We start from the raw sequence: 22396 nt of genomic DNA, 5'->3' as shown, positions 1-22396 counted from the left end.
GTTAACGCTCCGGCGCGGGGCAGGCGGTGGCTGCCCGCTGGCTTTGCTGCGCCAGGGCGAGTGGCACGATTCCCTCGGTCATGCAGGGGCAAAGGAGGGGTTGTCAGCGTGAAGTATTGAATTGTGAAGCCCTTATTGAAAGCAGACAGTAAGGAAGACTGACAAAATCAACATCGAGATTCTCAGGTGTTTAACTGCTTTTCTCACGGCACGTAATGTCTCTGGGAGACTGAAATGCTTTTATAGGTTGTCATGTCACCTTAAATTTTGGTGACTCAAGCATCATAAGTGGCTTCCCTGAAGTACATAAAAACCCACCAGGAACAGCAGAAGTAGCTAGCGAATACCTCTGGATATTCAGCACAATTTAGACTCCATTAAATATAGATTTTTTTTCAGTACAACTTATCCACGCCAGTAACATGCTGATATTTACAACAATGCATTTGATTATTTCTCAGTATTGTGTTAAAAAATGACTACAAAAGCCAGGCAATCTGACAGCAGAGTGGATGGTGGCTGCTTTTGATGCCTTGGCTGCTCTCCACTACCTTCATTACTCAGCTCCCTGGGGTGCAAGCTCAAGAAAGGCTGCCTCCACCTCTGGGCCAGGGCGGCACGGCTCTAGCAGGGCGCCGTGCTCTTAGGGCAGCGTGTGAATTGTCATCACAGATTACAACCCCCTCTTCCGCAGAAAACCATTATTCCTCCAGAAGGCAACACCAAGGAGGAGGTGGAGAACGCAGAAGAAGGGACGAAAGCACAGACAGTGCAGTAATGAACAACAATTTTGTTTAAAAATTGTGTAAAACCAGCCTACTTTCATTTGTTGTTTCTTAATATGCACAGCTGGACTTGTCACATATTTATGCACTTTTACCAATCTCAACTTCTTTCCACTGAAACAGTACACACCTTTGTTGTACTGCTTCCAATGTGTAATTTATTTTGGCGAGAAAAATCCTGTGCATCAGAATAAGTCAGAAAACAAATAAAACCAACGTAATGAAAGTAATTTCTTTTCTCTTTCATTTCCATGCAGAAGATTTAAATGTGTTTTGGGATAAAGCACGAGGACCGAACAGCCACTGCTGTTGAGAAGCCATCGAAGGAAAGGCGCAGCACCTGAGACCCGCGTGCTGAGCCCTCCCTGCTCCCACACGTGCCAAGGGCTGTCAGGAGGAGAACAGCAGCTTCCATGCCGCACAAACCCTACGGCTGGCCTCAGGAGCAACATATCAGACTCCCCAAAATCAAAAGTATGGGCAGGACATTCGGATTTCACAACTGTTTCTTATAACTGCTTCATGCCGCAGCTCTTTGGTGTGGGAGGTTATGCTTTTATTCCTCTATTTTGCTTCAAAGTGCCAAGCACTTGTATTAATGCATAAGAAAAATATTCAGGTCAGTGCTGAAGAGTAATAATCTTCCATGCAAAAGGATCAGAAAGTAATTGAAAGCTGTCTAAGAGTCATCCTCAAACTGAACTGCATCCATGTCTGGAATGGAAGGCAGGGAATTTGTTACAGCAGCCCTAGTCCTTCTAATCGTGATAGCGCAGGATAAAATAAAATACAGCATCTAATGGAAGTTCTGTCTATACAGACCTCACAGAACAAACACAGTCAGGATAAAGAAGGCCGCACACCTGGACTTTGGAATGAAATACCGCAGGAACCAAATGCTGTCCTAACCGGAGGCATGGAGGTCTAGTTCTGGTTTTAACACATGCAGAGCACTTGCGAGGCAGGAGAAGCAGTGCCAGGCCCATCGCTCGGTGATTCCTGAGGCCTGTGGCATGACCATTCTTCTCCATATCTTCACCCGCAGCCCGGTGCCATTTAGGAACACAGGCGTTTTTGTGCCCTCTCTACAAACAAGGACACTGATGCCAGTTACACTTAGGCCAAGACTGGAACATGCATGATCCTCTTCAAGCCAAACTGCCCCCTGTGCTACACAAAACACTCTGCAGACAGTTTTTAAGAAATGAATTGTGTAAAATGGACTGAATCGGACTCAAGCTTCCACTGCATGAATAGGTGCAAGGTTCCCAGACTAAGTACTTCAGGATCTGCACTGGCTCATCAACATGCATAACCTCTTCCATAACATGAAGGAGATAAAGCACAAACAAGCTCTGAAAAGAAGATAAAAGAAGAGCTATTAAACGCAAACATTCTTCTTTCATTGTGCCGTTAATTTTCTCTTTAAGAGATCCCATTCCCAGTCCACCCTGAGCAAGGCAGGAGTCTCAGTGGCAGTGCATTTTGCAGATCTCTCAGCAGCAGCGCACATAAAACCGTACCTCTGTAGGACACAGCTGCTTGAATTTTCCAGGCAGCCGCCAGATTTGTTTTCGTCTGGGAGGATATCCCCTCGATTGATGCACAGATGGAGAAGGCAGTTAACTACCAACAATAATAATCATCCTCCATGACAGGCTTACAGCTGAATCCAAATCTAAGGTGAGGAGCTGCAGGAGATGTTAAGGCAGGAGGTCAGGGCCCTGATCGTTAGCAAGAACACCGCATGCAATGTAAGGAAGGCAGAAAGTCGTGGCTTCAGTTGGGGATGGACTCTTCTGTTTAAGCCTTTAAGCCCAGCTAGAGCTATTAGACAGAACCAGTTATTAACTCTCCTGCTGCAGTACAGGACACAAACCAAAGAGAAGCCACTGTTTCGAGCAGCTATTAACCTTGGCGAACAGGTGAATTCTGTAATCATAAAAATGTGTTATCTTGGAGGCTATCAGAGCAGGGAAGGACAGTCTCTCTCATCTCCTAATCTCTCATGTGATTCCAATTTAAATGATACTAAATCCCTCAGAAGTGAAAGGGATTGTTGTTTTTTTTTTCTACACAGTCCCATTATCCAAAAGAAAAGTTTATCACACAAATGTTAGATCCATTATCTTATTAATTATTGTTATCATAATATTAGTTCTGGGTAGAAAGATTGATTAGCTTGGTCTGGGTTTAGACACACATGCTAATATATGAATGCGTAGGAAATTTAATTTGCAACCTAAGATGAAGTCCTCTGAGGCAGGCTTTCCAGTACTTCTGGCTCCACGCTAGTGTAAAATACGAATAGTGGGTGAAAATTATATCAATGCACCAAAGTAACATTGAACTCCAGGGAAGATTAGAATTCAAACTTTTTGGAGTGCACCAAATTCTTGTTTTCAAAATGTTACATCAGCTTTTCCCTACGTACTGAAAACTAGGGTATAAAAATGTTCCCCTCCCCTCCCTGAAGAACTATAATATAAGGTTTTTAGTGCGTGGAATACTCTAAAATAAAAGTAACCTTGTCCTTTTGATCTATAGCACCAAATTAGAAGAGGAAAGGTGCTGTAGATATTTTGCAGTTAAACAAAAGCCAATTCATTTTGCTGTAAAGAACTTCTGAAGCAATAATAGAAATATAAAAATACACATATATACAATTTATCTGGCTTACTAGTTTCATAACAATTCAAAATAAAATTTCAGCAGTCCCCAGACTGCAGTTTATATGAATTTATGATGGACCATCAGACATTTCGGAGATGTCTGGTCCACCACGCTCCTGGCCTACCCGGGGAGCCCTCCAGGTTGGGCTGTCTCATGGTGTTTGGTCCTTTGCCAGCAGTCACGGCTGTGACCACAGCAGAAATCCAGCTGAACCTAAAGAAGATTTATGCTCCACGCAGTTTCATCGCAAAACAAAAGTTTGGACTGTTTTTTATTTCATCCAAATGGTTTCAACCACCCTTACACTGCAATTGCGTGAGCGAAGGACAAACAAGGTCAGAGAATAATGAAATTATAATTCAGTGACAAAATAACAAGCAACGTATGAATGCATCGGCAAATCAAGCCCAACAATAGAACATTTGTCAAACAACCACAAAATGATTAATAGATTAAGAATTCCTGTCAATGATTAAAATACCTAACTCCTGTATTTATGAACTTCACCATTTTCTCTCTATGAGTAACAACCGCCATGTGGTAATTGCTGCCTTCTTTAAGTCACCGATGCAGATTTAATGTGCTCAAAGTAAAGCTATCACTGCTTTAAAGGCATGCAACATGATTGCAACCTTTTTTGCCATCTATCAATAAAAAAATGGGTTTGTGATGATATTAAAAGATGAAAATCACTTTCTTTTATTTACTGACATCTCCTTTTTTGAAGTTAACTTTCTGACTAAAACGCAAACAGCCACCTTTTGTCACTGCTGAAAGGTGGATGGATGAAAAGGGGCACATATCACTGCTGCAAATAGGCTACAGATCTCCGTCAACATAAATCCACAAAGCACTTCACTGTACCGGGGAAACGTACTCTGAAATTTTCATTCCTTGAACAGATTACAGGTACTTAAAAGGAAAATAGCCATTGATTCTTATTACACGGACTGCTAAAGGAAGGAGAAGAAGCAAATGTTTAAATCATTCCTTTAAAATCTCTTCCTTACCTTGTGATTCTCCTTACTTCAATGCTAAGCACTATTAGCAATTTTGTGGAGTCTGTGCTTGTTTTTCCCCCCTCAAACTTCCCTTTTGTTTGTAAATCAATCAAATTTCATAGAAAGTCTTTTGTTTTTTTCACTGGGGCACAGCAGGCACCATTCGCTCTAGTCCCGTTAGTGTACGTTTTAATTAGGAGGGCCTGTTGAGTGCTCTGAATATAGCAGTCAAATTGTTTGTATTTTATGCTATAGTACCCTACAGGCTCATTGATCCCGACTCCACCCAAAACCCAACTGGTTTTCCCTTATATGCAGACTTCTGCACGTGATAATTGTTCCTGGCGTGACTAGTTATAATTATTATAAGGTGGTAATTATTCCATTAGTACTCAGGAGTTCAAGCCACAGACCAGACTCCTTCTATTAAGTCATAGCTTTCTCTGGGCCAGAAAACTTTCAATCCTTGCCAAACCAGCTACGCAGGGAAATAGGAAGGGAAATATGAACGACAGCAAATCTGATGGCCAGTGTGAGAGGCAAGTGCCTGATGTGCCAAGGACCCCATTTCCTACAGACCAATTAGACCTTTTCGTGTCTTTCCAGAACATCAATACATCTCTTGATTTTCTTAAAGATACCAAGTGTCCACAATTTTTAACACAAACTTTAGTTTTTGAAACCTTTTTGACAAGAAATATGAATTAATATTCTGAATTCCAATTCATTTCAAAATAGTAATAAAAGCTTTATCCTGGAGTGTTTTGGATTACGTATCTCCTTTTTTGCCTGAAAACATCCATCTTTAGATGACTTTCTGAGGGGCCTAGAGAAATTTTAGCACTATATTCTGAAAGTAAATTACACTGCAGCTGGTGACACACATCTCTTCAAAAATAGCATATGTGAACTGAGGTAAAAAGAATTTGTAAGCTTGTTTATAATGGCAAGGCTATTTATTCCAGGTAACGCTATGTGCTTTTAAAGGTTCCTACCAGTCATACTCATATATCAGCATCAGTGGTTCTTTCCTGCCCACTGACCGGTCTACTCGGAGCAAACGAGGGGAGGACACCCCAGGAGGAATAGCGATGCACCGGGAAGATAATTCCCCATTTCAGGTAGCACCGTTCTCTCCTTCACCTCCGGCACCTTCCAGCGGGGCCCCACAGGTCTCCTGCATCTCAGCACCAGCTCCACTCCCTCCGCAGCCAGAGCGTACTCCATCAGCTGTGACCTCTTCCCACGTTCAGCGACCGACTGTGCTTTGCAAGTAGCACAGAAGAGCTGCCATGATAGCATCGCAGAGAGGAGACACCACTGATCCACCTGCAGGCAGTCTGTAAATTCTTTAAACTCCCCCCCCCCATCTTTTCTGACATCTTAATTTCCGGTGATTATTTCAAATCTTTACCACAATGAATAAAATCTATTTTTAAAAAATTCTAGATTCTAATTCTATATATTATTGTCTGACTTTTTTCTAAAATAAACATCCCTATGTACAGCATGTATCTGTTGGAAGTTTCTACAGCTCTCAAAATGCATCAGCATGCAAAAAAAACCCCAAAGCCTACATTCTTCACAATCAAAAGGGCACAGTTTCTGTGATGCTTTACTAAAAAGCCAATGCAAAATTATTTTTAAAATTCACCTTTGACTTTTTAATTCAGAAGTATTTTCATCTTCTGTATACAGCAAAACTTAAAGCAATTTAGATAATAGTTTTGATTAAAAACTCTCAAAGTTGTTGGGTAACGTCCACTAAAAAAGAATGAAATCAATAATCATGTTTCTTTTTTCACCCACACAGTATTTTTTCACCCCAAAAATGTAATTTTTAACACTCAGATGAAAGTACCTTCCTTCACAAAGTTAGCAATAAAACATAACAAATAAAAAATGTCCATATTGGCTATTCTCAAGAAAACCACTTATTGTGCCAGAACTACCTATGGAAGAGTCTCGCTGCCTGGCAACTCACCTGGGAAAAATCTAAGTGAAAACTGAGCAAGTCCTCAGGCTGTGCCTCAGACCGACAGCTGAATCCCAGTCACCAACTCCACCAGCACCTACTTGCACCAAGTCCATAAATGATCAGGTCTTTAGGAATACACACAATACAACTGCAGTAGAATCACTACAATCCTCGTTATCAGCCCCCCACTAATGTTTGCTCTGATTATAGTTTCCCAAATACTGGAATTACAAATGCGCAGACTTTTGTTATGGTCGCAGTTTTAGGTACAACAGGACCTCCCAAAATGAACAAGCAATGATTAGGAGCTTTTTAAAATGAAAGCTACATTTTCTGTAGCACGGGTCAGTTTAGAATAGAAAACAGTCCCTGTTATGCCTAGAGCATGAAATAATTTCCCGATATACGTGTGGCATGACCGCCAACACTTCCAAGCTACTTTGCAGCAGAACTCATGGAGCTGAGCATCAGCGTAGTCAGCTCCTTGGAAATCTCTGACGTATTTTACACAGCCCAAACAGACTTCCCATCTACATTAATACTCCTTTCACACAGGGAGGCAAGCTCTTGGACACAAATTCAGGATAGAACATGTGCTACAGCTAAAGAAGACGGCAGCACAGTAACTTCTCTGCACGTAATCAGCATGGGATGGACGACTAGAGTCCACCTCTCCTTTAGGCAAACAAGTCTACCAAGGGTGAGAGGTGGTAAGGGAAAGTCAGTAGGTCTGTGCCTGCCTACTCACCCTTTCCAATGTTCAGGAGCAGGGTATGAGTATGAGAAAACTCCAGATGGTATGTGTAGAAGCTGGGAGAGAACGAGTGTAGTTAAAAGCTGCTCTCGTTCTCTTGTTGAGATTTCTCACTTGCAGCAATCACCCAGCTAGCCCCAAAAATGTGTCCCACAGGAGGCAGTAATGGCAACCCAAAAGCTGTAAAACTTTTGGCAAGGAACAAGAAATGGCAAAAACCCCACCAAAAACAAACCAGAAGAAACCCTCAGTACTTTCTGTTTGAACTAAATGTTTTCACATTTTATAGAAGCTGTGATTTGTTCATCCAGACCTTAAAATCAACTTGAAACACAACATAAATTCTGGAAAATGCAAAGATTTACTAAACTGCTACAGCTTTTGCATGCTTCTACCACAAAAAAATGCCCACAACATGAGACAATACTAAATCTCACCAAGAATTACTTGTTAATAACACCTCTTTTTGAAGGCAGATAAATTATTTTGGAAGCCTGGAACTCCTAATCACACTCTTTGTCAAGTATCTAAGTGCACAGCTGTGCCTTCATTAGGGGAAAAAGAAAGATGCGCGCAGCACTTTCACAGCTGAAGTCAGAAGCAAAGGCCTGCAGATGTATCCGTTAACAAGAATTGTATTTCATTCACATGACTTTTTACTTGGAAGATGATTGTAACTCATGCTAACACGAGCCAACACCAATTTCCACCTTCATTTACAGTCCATCTATTGGAGGGAGCTTGCTGAATCCTTTGGTGAACACTAATAGCGGCTTTATTAAGCCCAAGAGACTGATTCGCCTTATGCTAGCACTGGAGGGATAAATACTTTGAAAGCACTACTCCTTTTATAACCTTGTAGGGGTGGACACGGACGCCTACAGAGGTGGGGGTCAAACCAGCCCAGTTGCTGGGCAGCTCTGCGTAAATTTGCGTTAGACCCAGCTTCTCTCTCTTCTGCTGAAGGCTGGGGACTTGCAGATGATTTATGTAGATCCTCAGGTACGGATCATACGTATTACAAATATCCTTAGGTATGCAGCAAGGGTTCTTTCTGACTTTGAGTCTTAGAAAATCTGAGGCGTTTTCCAAATGGTTCCTCCCAGCTGTAGACCCCTTTGGCATCCGGAGGGAAAAATTTCCTGGACTGGCAGAATGGCTTTTTCATTAAATGTAATGTATGGACTTTTTAAGGTATGTAAAACATGAGATTGCAAATGTCTGCATTTAACAGGAAATGTCTGCTAGTTCTTACAGCCCACAAATTTCATCGGTTTAGCACTGGAATGATTCATGCCTTTACACCAGTTTCAAGACAACATCAAGCAACCTGGCACATACTGGTGGACTTCAAAACAAAAAGTTTTCGAAGAGACGAGAGCCTGATTTTCCTTGGGGATCATGTAAGGGCATTTTTTTGTCTTTCATCTAGTTCTCCTTAGTAAACCCAAATTGGACACACACGTAGCAAAGCAGTAACCTTTCCAGCAGGCGAGCAGGCATCCATGAGCCCCATTTCCCTCCATCCGGCACTAATCCGCATCACGGCACTGAAAGGTATGTTGCTATTTAAAGTGTGTTTTCATTCAGCTCGAGAGGGGCAAATCACAGTTTGAGTATCACCCTGTTTTACCCTTTCCTCTAATACCAGACTTTGTGACCAACGCGAGATTTGGTTTGGATTTGTGTTTTCTTCCCTTGTCTAAAAACCAAAACATCCAGCTCCCATCTTAAGGGCAGGAAGCAAGCCCAGGTTTTCTTGAAGGGCGAGTACAGCACTTTGAATTTTTAAGCATTATAGGACATTCAAGTTTACCAGAAAGCAGTAAGTGTCAGCCCCACACTGTGTCCACTTAAATTTGTGAATAATTCTCTGATTATTTTTTAACATAAAATATTACTGTCAGCTCATGGCAGAAAGAAGAACAGTTGCACTTTGCAAAAGTATTTTTAATTACAATGTTCCTTAAATTCGAGTACTCAGGATGTCAGAACAGTCTGGGTTTTATGCAACTGTACACATTTTATGTAAGAATTTGCATAACAGAACTCATTCCCAGTCCTGTTTTATCCTCCCGAGGCCATTGTGTCCCATTGGTTTGAGAATTTAAAACTGTATTAATGGCTTTCCTGTAGAAACCAACTCTTCTACCTAAAAATTACCTGCACATAAATGCTTCATGCCGTTCTTCTGTCACTTCATCATCTTTCAAGGAAATAAAAAAACCTCCAATTTGCCAAAAGACAACTAAATGTTTTGCTGCTTCAGAACTGTGAACTATTCTCTTTTTAATCTGTAAGTCTACGTCACTTTCTACAATAATGCCTTGATCTCAGATGGAACTGTTCTACCATAAATATTTTAAAATAGAACATAAAATGCTATTATTTTTTTGTTCAAGAATTTAGTTTATCAAGTAAATCAAGATGTGAATGCTTGTTAAATGAAAATGTTTGGTTTTAATAAATAAATTATGAGAGTCAATAACAAAGGAATGCAACTAAACAAATGATGACAGAAACGATGACCCAGTCAGTCCAAGGCATAAGCTACAGTTTTGGGACAGCTGTTGAAATCATCTTAGGATAACACTGAGGCAGCATGCCATGGCGGTTCCTTGTTATCCTGTTTAACATTAATAAACAGACTGAGATTGTTACTTCAAGTAGCAGAGCTTTACCCTAAGAGCAGGAAAATAAAACCCAAACGCTGTAAGGAATAGTTTCTGGATAGGCAGGGTGTGTTCCAGATTCCCAGCAGAGGGGGGCACAGCCGCTAACAGCTCCGGTCCTTCAGCAGAAGGCAGTTTCTCTCTTACATGTCCCCTTTGAGAAAAGTACACTGGTCACAACTCCAGCGTCCCTACTCCGACCAGATCCTCAGGGGCCAGTGGGCTTTGCCTGGGCCTCCATCACCTTTAGAGTTGTGCTACAAGGGGACGTAACTGATGCAAATAGCTGCCTTTCCCAGACGTAGCTGGATTCACTTCTGCTAAAATTCTAGGAGATGCACATCATTAAAAGAGGGAAAAAGTCAATTACACAAGCGGCAGGTCCTGCATCTGATGCATAATTTTGAAAGAGGCTATCGAATATGCAAGACCATTAGAAAATGAAAAGTACCTTAGGCAGCAACAAATTGTGCTGAATTGCCTGCTGGTAATTAAAAAGTGCATTTCTTTAAAAGATCACATATAGTTCTTAACGAGCGAAGATTCTGACCTTCTATAGCAGGGAGAAGCAATGTGTTTGGGGCTTAAATTACTATGAATAAGTCTTTTATTTTAAAACACAGACATTTTCTCTCTGGCTGATCTGGCTCTGGGAACATGACATCAGCTCTCACGGAACCTCACACGAGTGTGGAAACCAAGCTGCATCCCAAAGGGGTCAGAAAAGTGTCACTGTGCATCAGATAAACCTATTTTTGGAATCATAATCTGATCTGCTGTTAATTCCTCCTCTTTTTTAATCTTACTGGTCATCTCTTCCTTTGAGAAAATGGGAAGGCTGACAATGGTCCATTGTTCCATTAATCCATCCCACGCATAAGATGTCTTCCAAGCAGCATTTTTAATACTTTGCTACATGTAAATGGATTTTAAGAATGACTGGAATGACAAAAATTATTTTAGAGAGATGCTAAATATAGTCCCAGAAAGTCTGATTTCATAGAATGTGTTCTGCCACACGATATCCCACCGTTAAAGAGTCACTGAGAGAGCAGCCTTATTCAACGGTCGCGCGTCAGAAAACATTATTGTTCTGCACAGAGTGGATCATGGTCCCATCCTGAACTTCAAACACGACTCACCCTTCTCCAGGTGTAGCATCTTCCTAGAGTTTCTTAAAAAAAAAACCCCAAAACAAATGTTTTTGCATATGTAAATGCTTAAACAGCACCTGAATACAAGTGATTCAGAAAAATTAAGCACATTTTTTGGATTGGGTAGGCCCAATCCAGAAGCCTAAAATCATGGGAATGTTGCCATTAGTTCCCATAAGACTCATCCTAACTAATTTTCTTTCATTCTTGCACACCACTTATTTTAATTTTTTTTTTGTTTGTTTGTTTATAACAAGTGTCTTGGCGCTTGAAGAAGTTGTTAATGAACTTCACTTGAGAGGACACTATCTGCCCAGAGAACAGTAAATCAGGTCTATATTTCCTTAGCATGTGTTGGGTTTAAAAATCAATATTAGTAGATTTTATTAACCTGTTTATTCTGCTATATGCCAACAGCATATATGTGATTCACATGTGTTACGATTCTACTACATTTATTTAGAGAACAGCACTGAAGCATATATCAGTATCATTTTATATCATCTACAAATTTTCTGAACTTTACAGTTGCAGGTGACTTTTGGGTCCTTTCAAATTTCAGGGAACAGAAGTTTGCAGTACGCATTATGGAAGCAGGCAGTTTCTTCAGTTCAAAATCAAAGGCAAGAACATGATGACAAATCACAACTTCTAACCTTTTAAAGAAGATGCTGTGTACTGTCTTGCATATTGCAAGACAAGTGGTGTGCAGAGCAACTGGGGTAAAATCTGTGATGTTCTAAAGATCCAGCACCAACACCCAGAGCCACGGAGGGCCAAGGGAGTAACCGCCACAAAGAAATGATAATAAGCCATATAAATTGACACTACTGCATGCACGGCAGTGATGCTTTCAATGCACCCATTCTCAGAAAAGTGAAAATATTCTTTAGATTATGGGGTCTCCTGGCGAACTCCTGTTTTCTTATTGGAGTCGCTGCAGTGGGAACACGTTCCTACTCTTGGACACATGTATTTCCAAACAGAGACTTAAAATAGGTCTGCTTTACTAGCCCTCTTCTAAAGGATTGTACTGAACCTTCTTGTTGACTGGTCTCTGTATTTTCCCCGGTTTTGTTCTTTCTTGACTCTCTCCAGTGATTCATTTTACTTCCATTTGCTGTCTGTACTTTCCCATGGTACCACTTCTTTTTCTTTTCTTTCTCCCACAATTTTTAACTCTTTCCATTTCATCTCATAATATTTTAGCTGTACATTTCACAGATACTCAAACGATAGCCATTACTCCTGCGAGTTAAAGACGAAGTTACACTTGACAGAGATTTTTGTGGAGATAAGCCGACTGAAATCTTCCAGAGAGGATATAATGAATTCCGAAAATCAGTTTTTGTATGCTCTGTGCATGTTCTTGCTTCTGACTGGAAGACCAAGAGTTATTTCTCAAAGTGTCAAAGCGAAATTCTTCACACCACTGAATACTATCAATCTCACTTAAAATTGCTGGTGACATCTTGACTTGTTTATCATAGTCTAAGAAATGATGGGACCTTTTAATTTTTAAACTATATTACACGATTTGGAAATGACTTACACTTTTTGATTATACAGTTTCATGAGCTTAAAATTGCAAAATGCAAGAAGTGGGATGCGGTAAGAAATTAAAGTCCTCGTCTAGAAGAAAAATTTATGAGTTCTCTTCAGCTAATAAACTGCATTGTCTGCAAAGGCAGAATATGGTGTATGCTGTATGTACGGGGCCAGGCAGGTGGATGTTGTGTAAAGGTGTATGAATTGCAGGTGGGACTACACCTACCCCAGCTCCCACAATTCACCCACTTTAGGTCACAATACACAAGTAATTGTTGCGATGGGAACAAGACAGAGACCAGAACTGACTCTTTGCCACAAGAACTGCAATGAGCACTCCTGCAGCTTCGAGTATTTGCTATAATAAATGTTTAACTGTTTATTCCACAGAGAAAAGCGCCCTGAGGAGCAAAAGCACCCCCCACGCAGAACATCTTGTAGTTAGCTCATTTGTTTATTCACCTTGGGAAGATGAAGAGCTGGGAAGTCAAACCCCCTCAGGCAGGGAGTGAAAGAACTTGAAAGCCAGCCTCGTAATTCAGCTTGGCTGAAGACTCCTGGGGCAGAAAACTGACAACTGCACTTCTGACAAATTATGTGATGCTAGCCCCAGAATTTGCTCTTTTCTTTCTTCTTTTCTGTCTTTAATTTGATACCATCCTGTAAATTTAGGTCGACTTTACAAATAGCTTTAGGAGGACCAAACCCACGTTCTTCAGCACACGTGCCTTTCAATTCATTTGCTTCCTCATATCAGATAGCAGGTTGCCCAATTATTTTAAAACTCTATTCATATGAAAAATGAAGAGGCAAATAATGTCATTGGAATAAGAGGCCATGGAAATTTCATAATCACATGTTTTATTGATGGACAGGTGCCTCAGGTGCATTTTTCCTCATCAGAGATAATTCTACTACTAGTTAATATATGAAATAATAATTGTATTCTTATGCTAAAGGTCTGAATTTAAAAGTTCCTGTATATTCTGAAAAAGAAGATCAAAAGGAAACTGGAAAAAGCATTATTCCTTCTAAAAAAGATTTTGGTCTTTCTAAGCTCTCCCCTGCACCCCGAATAGTGGTGACGACAGTTGAAGACGAACCCTGTGCTCTCGCTCTCCCTGTGCCTCAAGGTGGCTAGTGGTTCACAAGCAGCTGGTGCCAGGCTCTAGCTTCTCCTCACCGAGAAGCTGTCTCCGACACCTGTATATCGAAATCGCAGTTAAGATATACTCTGTGATGTGAACTGATGGGAGCCAGGCAGCAGCTACAATTCTTGCTTGAGGGATCAGTTTATAAGTGTCAGTTTTTTTGCTATGTGAATATATCTGGAACTCCTGATATAGAGACTATGCCCAGAGCATTTATCTTCATAAAAGTACTTTAAATTAATTTGTACAAAAAGCATCTTACATTTCTTGCATAAGAGAATTCCCTAAAGAGTTTTATTAGTTGTAACAGGGAACAATAATCAGGTAACTATACACACTAATCAACAGAAAGATAATAAAAATTGTTGAGTGAAACTGGAAAGAGGACGCTCATAGTAAGGACTTCAATGTTTGTTTTCTTTTCTCAATAGAGGGCAGCCTCAAAACAGTAACAGCAGGCAATAACAATAACCGGCAACAATAAACACCATTTAACTGAAATCCCTGGAAAGCAGAACAAAGCTTTCTCAGATCATTCCACTGCATCCCCCTACAACGCTGACTGGAGCTGTTTCCATCAGGTTGGTGTTGCCTTGAACAGGCGTTAGTTAACTACCACCACGATTAACTGCTCTCTTAAGTACCATGATCTTGTTTACAATATGACATATCACTCTATCTACTACAATTTGTGCATTGGAATCAGAGAAAAACTGGAATATTGGAGTTCTAATCTTTACTCCCCTTTCTCGTAAAGAAGATTAAAAGAACTCCATGGTGCAACGACTCAACATTGCACTTCCTACTGCAGACGTGGTTTCCATGACCTTGAAGAACGTACATGTACTTAAAACACACGTGCTAAATAGGAAAACCAATCCATATTTTCATTCAAGGAAGCCATAACTGACCAACACTTGATTTTGCCAGTAAAAAACATTATCCAACATTTTCTCTCAGGAAAACGAATACTGCAACTTGAAATGGAAATATTGATTGGGAGCAGACAAGACATACATCGGTCCTTCACGGGGCAGGGTCACAACACTCTACACAAACTACGTACTACATAGCGATCTGTTATCATTTATTATTATCACCTATGGTCAAACATCTAAATGCTACACTTAATTTGCCGCTGATACCTTAAAAATGGTGTCCGTTTGTATATTCTGGCCCAAAAGATCTCTTTAGCAACAGCCTGTAAAAGGTGGGATGAAATTACATCACTCAAACGTCTTCCACTGCTCTGTCCCCCTGCCAGCCACCTTTAATTTGCTTCTCTGCAACAGGATTTTGTGATAGAAAGTTATTAAATCACCAAGCACATGACTTCTTTGTCTTGACAGCAGAATAGACTAAATGACCTTGGCTAATTTCAATGTGCCACATCATGCTCTGCTAAGGCAAAAAGATGGGAAAGAGAGTAATATACAAGAAACAGGATATTTGGATGGTGAAATGAGAAGGAGATACAATAAAACCAAAAAAAGCAAAATAAGCCTTTGCCCAGACAAATGCAGTTATTTAGTAGCAGTTCTGTTTCAAAGCAAAAATATCTCTGATCCTCTTATTTTAGTGCCTACGCTTTTTTCTCTTCTCCATCTTCTAACCACAAGTAGTAAAAAGCCTGATGCAGAATGCAGGGCAGTTGCAGGGGGAATAATTTGAATGTTACCTGATGGTTTCAGCAGCCCCACTGGTACATCAGCAGCATTGTGAGATTTCCTGGGGGTTCAAGGTTTCAGTAACCTGATGTGACACGTTGCACATCACAGTCTTAAAAGATAACTGATTTAAAGCTTATCAGAATAATGCAAATGAGTTTACAGGGACTTCTTTTGCAGGTGTGCACTGCTTCCAGAAACAGTTTCACGTGAAAAAGGTGGGAACATTTATAATACTACACTATTTTAGATTTCCTTTGTTACCTTGCGGTATGACTTCATGAGAAAGAAAGAAAAACAGTAAATAAAGGAAGAAAAAAAACAAATTTAAGGATGCAAAAATAAAATTTAAGGATGCAAATGTAGATCCATAACTTCCAGTTTTATAATTTTGCCTCAATCCTGAACGGCCTGAAGTTTCCATATAATTCTGAAATTTGTACTTTCTCCTCTGGTAAACACCACTTAAACTGTCCCAGTGTTCCATCTGTAGAAGTTCCAGAACAAAAATATGATTCAGTAATAGCAGCATTTATCTTCATTTTATGATAACAATTCATTCAAAAAGCCTAAACAGAAAAATACTGCTCTGATTATAGGCTGCTACGAACATAACAATTATTCAGCCAAATCTTCTGTATGCGTGTTTTGAAGTTTTTTTAATACTAAATGATCCAGAGTTTGCCTTTACATATTTTACTGACTAGAGGTTATGGCTCAGATCACGGTTCAAAAAGATTCAAATAATCCAAAGACTTTGCAGGTTGCTATGAGATCTGTTAAGTTCAGTAAAACTTTCAGTTTTAATTAAAAAAAAAAAAAATCTCATGCAACCTCGGTGATCTCTCCTAGATTTTCTTAGTCTTAATTAACCTAAAAATGTAGAAGCATAGAATCATTACGGTTGGAAAAGACCTCTAAGATCATCAAGTCCAACTGTCAACCCATCACCACTCTGCCTGCTAAACCATGTCCCCAAGTGGCACATCTACACGTTTTTCAAACCCCTCCAGGGATGGTGACTCCACCACCTCCCCAGGCAGCCTGTCCCAATGCCTGACCACTCTTTCAGTAAAGAATTTTTTCCTAATATCCAATCTAAACTTCCCCTGATGCAACTTAAGGCTATTCCCTCTCAGCCTGTCACTAGTTGCTTGGGAGAAGAGACCAACACCTGCCTCACTACAACCTCCTTTCAGGTAGTTGTAGAGAGCGATAAGGTCTCCTCTCGGCCTCCTCTTCTCCAGGTAAACAATCCCAGTTGCCTCAGCTGCTCCTCATCAGACTTGTGCTCTAGGCACTATATATTGGGTTACATCTAGTTAATATATCAAACAGAAATTTGAGGTGACTTTCATAAGATATCTAGTCTTCCAAAGGTAATGGGGATTCTCCTGCATATCCAGGCTCATCTTCACTCTCCTAGGTCAGCAGACAGGTAGACATGCAGGCAATCACCTTACGCATGGTGACTCGCCAAAATAGTGAGGGGTTTTAATGGATGTCGCTGCCTTGCTGTTATGACTCATGTCAATATGAGATGGTATAAGCAATCCGAATAATCATAATTTCAAACTGGAAAAGATACAGTCACTTCTTTCGTGGAACTCTGAGCTCACTGGGGAGCTCCTGTGATTCAGAGCCGGGAAGAGCAACGTCCTGAGCTCTCCTGTGCCCTGGCCCAGCGACTCCCGCATGTTGCAGAGACTGGATAACAGCCAGATACTACTGATAGTAGCAGTGACTGGAATGAGAGAAAGCACCCTCAAAAACCTGCTCACTCCTTTGCACTTCAGGGGTTTAGCATTAGTACAGACGTCCGGGGAATCCCTACAGCATTCCTGCTCTTCCTTCCCAAAGCCTTGGCTTGTCCATCCACAAATCAAAGAAGTACAGAGCATAACCCATGCCTAGGCTGTGACAGAAGACTAGCTAATGAGGTCCTGACGTACTCTGTCATTAATGTGTCCACTGGAGAAGACTACACGCAAACTATTCATGCTGGAACTATTTTGTCTTGTAAGCTAAGATGGATAAACTTGCTGCATTATTCCTGATGCATAATACAACACTGTTCATAGAAATGCAATGGATACCGCAGTGTAACACAAAATATTCTTCAACTTTAAAGTCAGAGCACCCGCGTGTAATTGGTGCCTTCACTGGGCTCTTACCTGGGCCTCTTGTAATTCCATGTCAGTTTTGCTTCTCCATAATTGTTCCAAAAATGTTACATTTTATGATAAACTGGCATAAGCCTAAGATACGCAGACTGTTTGCAGTAGCATTTTTTTCAGTATTCTTTTACTATTTTTTGACTGGAATATCCAGAATTTTAGGATAACTCTTCCTGCAGCTATTAATAATAATGTATCCCTTAAGTTAGTTAAACGAAAAAGGACATTTCTACATTCTGTAAAAGTACTATTTTTCTATAGCTCTAACTCAGAGACAGACCAAAAACTAATTTTTGCACAACAACTTTCTGCCATATATCTATATATATAAAGTACTGATTCATAAAACTGTGCAGATCACCTCTGAAGCTCTGTAAAGCTCTATAAAACACACTTTCTAAAAGTCATGGGAATGTGACTGTAATTCTCTAGAAATTATCTTAAGGATATATCTAATCCTTTACCTACGCCAGGCCAGGTTACTCCATCTAATCTGTGATGGATATTTGCCTAAGCTGCTCCTAAAACTTTCGGTAAAAAACCCACATGTATTTTAACCTTCAAACGATCACAAAGTCAGAGGCTGGAGCAAGCTGTAGCCACACGACATCAGCTTTAACCGACCACAGCCAGTCCCAGTCCCAGTCCTGTATCGGCGATGCCTCCACCGAGTGCATCGAGGGCTCGCTGATACGGCACTGGGATAAGCCGTGGGAAGGAAAGACTTAGAGCCAAATAGTTCAGCTTGCAGTAACGTGGTGACTCCTCTGTGGCCAAAGACCTCTCAGCTCATTGCATGGCTGAGCTTTAAAGGTGGCTGAAAATGAAGCTGAAATAAAGACCTGGTTCTCAAAACACACCTGAAGAACTATGTTAAGGAAAGAAATTTAATTCTCAAGAGCAGCTCCAGATCAGTCTCCTACCAGAACTACTCAAGCTGGGGTCTAGTTTTGGCATTGGTAAATTTTATCTGAGCCTTACCAAGCCTGACATGCACCAGCTCCCCCATCCCGCAGGACTGGATCGTGGTGAAATTATCTGATGAATCCCGGAAAGCCAAACAGCCCCAGCCTATGCTTTACAGGAGGGGTTACAATATACTTTGATCCCTTGCTTATTCCGCCTCTCTTAAGCATTCTTTAATTAGTCAAAAAGAAGCAAAGAACCCAGAATGACCAAACACAGATGTCTTAGCACTATTATACGCTGTGAGTTTCAGTTTCAGTGAACTATGCACCCCTTCTCCTCTGAAGGACATTGAAACTCATAATGTGAAACAACCATACATAATAAAACATTTTTTATTTCATATTGCCACGGCCCCTCCTGAATTTATGCATTACATTCACCAGCAAAAATGCATATGTGCCTGAAATAAAAGATTACGAGACAGGAATGTCAGTGTATTTACTACTATTTCCTTGAAATTTCGCACACATTAGCAATTCACACTGCAGATATGATCATATTTTTACCTGCCCAGGGAAAGGTGCAGGCCTGAATATATCTCTCAAACATCACGATATAATGAATTAACATAAGAAAGTTAAATTTAGAGAAAGAAATTAGAATAGTTCTGGTCACTGAATGCTTATACTCTATTAGTTCTTAAGCATTACTAGAAGCTTTCAGCCACATGAAGTTGTGACCTGTACGCTGAAATGGTCTTTGCCACGGTCACCCACCCCACACTTCATATTGTAACTTATTTTCCCGGTGCATAGACCATGACTTCTTTACACAGCACTACCAGCATCGCTAGCAATAGATTATTTTAACATTGTCAGCTCTGTGGCCAACTGAGTTGCTTGCAATTAAATACTTCAAACTGCTATTATCTCCTTCAATCAAAAATTTTGTATGAACAATGTTAATTAAAGATGAACATACTTCAAATACCATTTTTGTTACTAATAACAAGAAAAAGCTAGCAATTTGGCTAGGTTTCTGAAGCAACCTAGCAGCTTTTGGCCAAACAGATGATCTAAACATGACTTGTATATTCAGGACTTGGAAAGTACAGAATGACCCAACGGTTACCCAGGCATTGCTCTGATAAGCGTATAGAGAGAGAGAATAATTACACCTATACTGCATTCGTACCAAATACCTAATACACAGGAATGTATCAAAACGACACATTAGTGGCAGTTGCTGGTATCAAACTACATGATCATAAGGTAAAATTATTGTTTCCTATATGCTTTGGCTTTGTTGACAGAAACGTGCCCACTAATAATTTCAAGAACTGCCTCTAATAAGCAAGTCAAAATATGTAAATGCTGCAAAAATCAGTATGAACAAGTTGTTAACCATTTACTAGAAGAGGTACTGGGAGACATCTTTAAATTCTTAATAAAATATAGTATAAAAGAACTTCATTCTCTATGTGTTCTGTGTGGTTTAGACCAAACGTTTGTTTAGTGTATTTTACTAAATTCTATTGTAATTTATTAGAGTAGACATTAATCTTACCGTTGGGAAGTTTTCATATTCATATATGATAATAAAGAAAGGAGTGGGAATCAACATGAACCTAACAAGATGTATTTGAGCATAAATTAAAAGGCCATGAATAAAGATTGGTATTTTATGTGCTATCACATTCCAAAGTACAGGTTACATATACAAAATGCTATATATGAAAACTAAACATACATAATTACTCTAACATAGGATTTCATTTTTAGTCTATTTCTTTTTTCTGATTCCATTGATCTCCGAATTTAAAGAGTTAAAATACAATGTAAATACAAGAGAGGTATAATACTATAATTATTTAGGACTGGAAGTTTTTAATCTTCTGTCATTTAATCCAGAGTAATTTATACAAATTTATGAATTATTGAGGAATAGACATTTAAAGAGTGCTTAATGGATCAACACTGTTCTCTGCAAAACACTCGTTTGCAACTTCAGAAAGCTTCAGTATGGGCCAAATACTGCTTGGGCCTGTTTAACTTTTGGGGTCTTCTGGTGCTAGGACGAGTTCTAAAAGCTGACACGAATTTTGAGTTTGTGTAACGCTCATTGAACAACGACGATATAAAACTAGAGCCTTCAAGAAGATATTCCTATCACTGTGAATATGAACTGTCATATATTTTATGACAGCCTATATCTTCACCTGGTTATATAAAAATAACTATTTGTAGTTTTGTGAAGTCAGCACTATTACACTGATTAATTCCAGATGTCTTTTTTTTTTTTTTTTCCTTTTTTAAATATGGCTTATTTTTGGTGCTGGCTTAGATTTTACTGTGACATTTCTGGAAATCCATCCACATGAACTTTTAAATTCTAATTTAACTTTCTGAGCTACATCATTAACTGTATCTTTTACTGTATATTGTCACACTGGATTGTAGCAGAAGTCCCAGGACCTGTCCCTGGGTTTCTGGTTTTGAACAGGAGATCTGTTGAGCATCATCAACAATCAAGAATAACTGACATGTTCATGACTCATGGTATCCAAGATTGGGGCTTAATATGGCAGCCTCATAGCTATCCCCAAGGCAGAGCTTAATAACGCTTCTGAGTAGTAGTAGAGCTGAGATCTTATAAAAGTTGTCTTCCACCAATTTCTCTGTAAGATTTGTCATTGCCAGAATTTGGTAAGTACACTCTTAAAGAGTAGTTTATTAGAATAAAGTCCCCCAGAAAATCAACTCTTCAACACAAAATAACGCTCATGGCAAATCTGATGTATTTTTTAGTATTTTTCATTGGTGGTTTTCTTTTGTTTAAACAAAAGTTATAAGGAAAAAAACATGTTCTGGCAAAGAGCGTGCTGCCCAGCCTGTGCTTCCTGAGAAAGGGCTCCCTCATCCTTCATTTGGTATGACCATTTCCATCACACAAGGTTACTAACTGAAAAAGTCTGAAAACCCGTATGTGCTTTTTACTCACATTTGCTTCACACAAAGAATTTTTAAAATTAACTTGAAAAATACAGTAAAATAAGCATCTATGAGTCCACTTTTGTTTTGTATGTATTCCCAAGAATAAGAAAGCTCTGTTTTTCCTTGAACTCAAAAAAAAATATAGCAGCTGACTTCAGGTTAAAGCCTTTTTTCCGCAGTAAATTTACTTACCCCGGCAGTGTACTCCCTCGTCATAGCCATCAGAACAGTCATAAACTCCATTGCAGAGCTGGGACAGGTGAATGCATTTGTTTGTACCGATGCAGCTAACATAATTCGGGGTACACTTGAAATCTGCTTCCTCGGGACCTAAAAATCACACAGAAAATTTTTATACATATTTTTATATTGACCATAAGGCAAAGAAAGATCTATACTGCATTTCCATTTCAAAGCTAAGGGTAATACTCCATGTATTAGACCATTCTGCAGATTTTTAGTGCATTATCATTACTGTTTTTAGGAGAATTAAAATCATCAAGAAGTGATTATTGCAATTAAAAGGAAACCAATGGATCAGACAGGATTATTTCCCCAAAATACAAATGTTTTACAGATGCTAAAATTAAGTTCTGCAAACATTCAAAAGATCATAAAATTTTCAACCGCCTTGTGAATATCATATCGACTCCTATCAAGAGTCATAGGTACCAGTATTGACATTCATTGCTGTGCTATGTAGAAAACTTTAGATATTTATGAAATTACTTATAGAAGTTACATATCTATGGCTGCATTAGGTCAGAGAAACTGTTCCTCCAGCCCCGCCGTCTCCTTCCGAAGCAGCGCAGTACAGGGCGGCAGGGAGAGGGTACGGACGCTGTGACTGCTCCCTTTGGGATACCCTCCCGGCTGCAACCACTCTGTGTCCCCTTACCTCCGAGGCACTGACTACAGCGATTTTTGAGGAAGT

At 39.8% G+C, this 22396-nt stretch overlaps 1 protein-coding gene across 2 annotated transcripts in view; it reads right to left on the bottom strand.

Annotated features, from left to right (window-relative positions):
• LRP1B (LDL receptor related protein 1B) overlaps positions 1 to 22396 on the bottom strand; it is a 760762-nt gene that overhangs the window by 449672 nt on the left and 288694 nt on the right. For both annotated transcript variants that reach the window (XM_075430359.1, XM_075430360.1), the window contains exon 2: positions 21655 to 21792. In XM_075430359.1, coding sequence (XP_075286474.1) covers positions 21655 to 21792 — 138 coding nt within the window. The remainder of the gene's footprint in view (positions 1 to 21654; positions 21793 to 22396) is intronic.

This window comes from Opisthocomus hoazin, chromosome 9 (assembly GCF_030867145.1).
Source record: "Opisthocomus hoazin isolate bOpiHoa1 chromosome 9, bOpiHoa1.hap1, whole genome shotgun sequence".
NCBI lineage: Eukaryota > Metazoa > Chordata > Aves > Opisthocomiformes > Opisthocomidae > Opisthocomus > Opisthocomus hoazin.
Note: the sequence above shows the minus strand (reverse complement) of the source record. Positions and strands in the feature narration are given on the sequence as shown.